Genomic DNA, 2,500 nt, shown 5'->3' with positions numbered 1-2,500 from the left:
AGCCCCCCTCAGAACGGGAGGAAGACTCCTAGCGGCACCCTCTCTCGCTCCTCCACCCTCGATACCGCCAGCTCCTGCAACTACGCCCCCGTCCCCACGCACAACACCTCCCCCCTCCACCGCCCGCAAGTGCACTACCCCAGCCCCACCCCCACCCCCACCCCCACAACTCTACCTCCGCCCTGCCCCCCTACCCGGGTACGCACGCGCCCGTCGCTATGAACACTTTCGGCAACAACGTCAACTCGCTGGGCAAGGGCTCCCGGCTGGGCGGGGGGTATCACCCCCGGGGGGGTCCGGGCATGAGCGAGGCAGCGGACACGGGACTGTACTCGGTGATTAACAAGGCCCCCCTGGCAGGGAGGGAAGGGGGGAGCTCTGGAACCGGTACGGGGGGCAGTTCCGCAAACAACGCCATCACCATTGTATAGCGGTTAGCCGGCAGCGTAGAAAACATAAGCAACACTGTCATACGTTACTTATTGAAAGGTTGTAGTCAACTTATTTGTTAAATTGTGTGTACCAGAAGGAGATTGTCTGCTTCGGGTAAAGAAGAGTGATACTGCATTTCGTCTTGTATGCCATGACGCTTTCACGAACTTATGCATCGTTTGAAGGCCATACAAGCGACACAGTGGCCAATAGGCAATAGTTGTTTTCTCTCTTGTGAAATAATACAGAGTTATCTAACAGACGACCCTATCATCCGTTCTTTGTTCATGTACAAGATACGGCCTTCTGGAAGGCGAGGCTTACAAGGTTATATTTCAATCCATTTTTCAATATTGGCTTATATTAGTAGATCTTTTCCAGTTTAGCAAAGCACAACAACAACAAAAACACGATGGCCAAGGTATTTTAGCAAATCTAATTTTGAAAAACGCTTTGACTTTGAAACTGTGTGGTGAGGCCATAACGAGAGAGAGTGCTCTCCCTTTTCGAATTATATCTATTTGAATTTTTGTTTGACAACTGCAAGAGAATGTACGTTTTTCTCTTGTTAGATTGGCTTATTACTATCAGTTGCAAGTAATCATGTCCTTACTTACTAGAGTCTTGAAATAGACATGCATTTTCATATTGTTGTTCTACATCCAAGCAGAAATCAGCAGTTCTGTTCGTTACGCCGATGGGATAATTATGCGAGTGTGAGCCTTGCAAATCTTGTTGACACAAATAATAAATGAAAGTCCACAGCGTCAAATAAACTCATCGCTTCGTACGCCTAACTAGCTGCTGCAATAGATTAATTTGTCTTTTGTTTGAACGCCGTGTAAAATAAAGCGTGTCCGAGTTTGTTGCTCTATAAACAAAATAATATCTCTTGACTTTATTTTTTATTTTTTTGTGTGTGTTTTTTGTTTGTTGCAAAAGAAAGGTTGTTATTTCGCGACAAAAGGCAATACTGTTTGAACTACGTTCTGTTTTACAATTGAAATGTTCAGTGTGGTTGTATTTACATGTTATCTTGTGGTACTCTGAAAATAAAAAAATACTTTTTTTTTCAGTATAAGCAATGAGCTGTTATATGCCAGTTATATTTCTCCTTTCAAGACACGATGGGCGCTAAGGTTGGAGCTATTGAAATGATTTTGTTGTCTTAATTTGCCGCTTTGTTTTTACGTTTACGAAATACAGGGTGACCCAAAAAAAAGAGTACCCAAACAAAACGTCATGAATTGAACAAAAATAAAGCAATTTTCATAAAATTTATTTACACACACAAGTAGCCTCTGCATGATTTGCACAGAAAATTTTAGCGTTCTAGCTTGTCTTTCAGGAAAGTTATGCTCATTCTACAGAACATGCCCCAAATGGCCTCTGCGCCGCTGCAGGCAAACTTGAACTCGCCGCGCAAAGTTATCAATCACCCGCACACACTCCTGTTGCGAGATTCCGCGAATGGTAGTTGTGATGGCTTTCTTGAGTTCTGTGATTGTCTGTGGGTTGTTCCTGTAGTCGTTGTCTTTCAGGAACCCCCAAAGATAGAAATCTGGGGGATTTAAATCCGAGGGAGGCCATTTGGAGCATGTTCTGTAGAATGAGCATAACTTTCCTGAAAGACAAGCTAGAACGCTAAAATTTTCTGTGCAAATCATGCAGAGGCTACTTGTGTGTGTAAATAAATTTTATGAAGATTGCTTTATTTTTGTTCAATTTATGACGTTTTGTTTGGGTACTCTTTTTTTTGGGTCACCCTGTACAACACTGTTGTCCGAACTGTACTTCAATGGACACGAGTGGTTTCGTGACATAGATCCATCAAGAAATGGTCACTCTGCACAGGAAACAGACAGGATGTTGATTTAATTTTGGTATGAGTCCAAGTCGAGGGATGATCTTACCCTATGTAGAATAAGCCTGGCTAGATCTGAGATGGCAAACTGGGTTTTTTGTTTTGTGTGTGTGTTTTTGTTGGTTTTTACATTTAGTCAAGTTTTGACTAAATGTTTTAACGTAGAGGGGGGAATCGAGACGAGGGTCGTGGTGTATGTGTGTG

The 2,500-nt window shown here is 43.2% G+C and overlaps 1 protein-coding gene across 1 annotated transcript in view; it reads left to right on the top strand.

The window, feature by feature from the left end:
- Positions 1 to 222, top strand: part of LOC138945874 (neuroligin-4, X-linked-like) — a gene marked incomplete at its 5' end in the record, with an annotated part of 80,350 nt that extends 80,128 nt beyond the window's left edge. Inside the window, 1 exon segment of the mRNA XM_070317394.1 lies at positions 1 to 222. This exon segment is cut by the window's left edge and continues 767 nt beyond it. Coding sequence (XP_070173495.1) covers positions 1 to 222 — 222 coding nt within the window.
- Positions 223 to 2,500: the final 2,278 nt, after the last annotated feature.

Source organism: Littorina saxatilis, linkage group LG13 (assembly GCF_037325665.1).
Source record: "Littorina saxatilis isolate snail1 linkage group LG13, US_GU_Lsax_2.0, whole genome shotgun sequence".
Taxonomy (NCBI): Eukaryota; Metazoa; Mollusca; class Gastropoda; order Littorinimorpha; family Littorinidae; genus Littorina; species Littorina saxatilis.
Note: the sequence above shows the minus strand (reverse complement) of the source record. Positions and strands in the feature narration are given on the sequence as shown.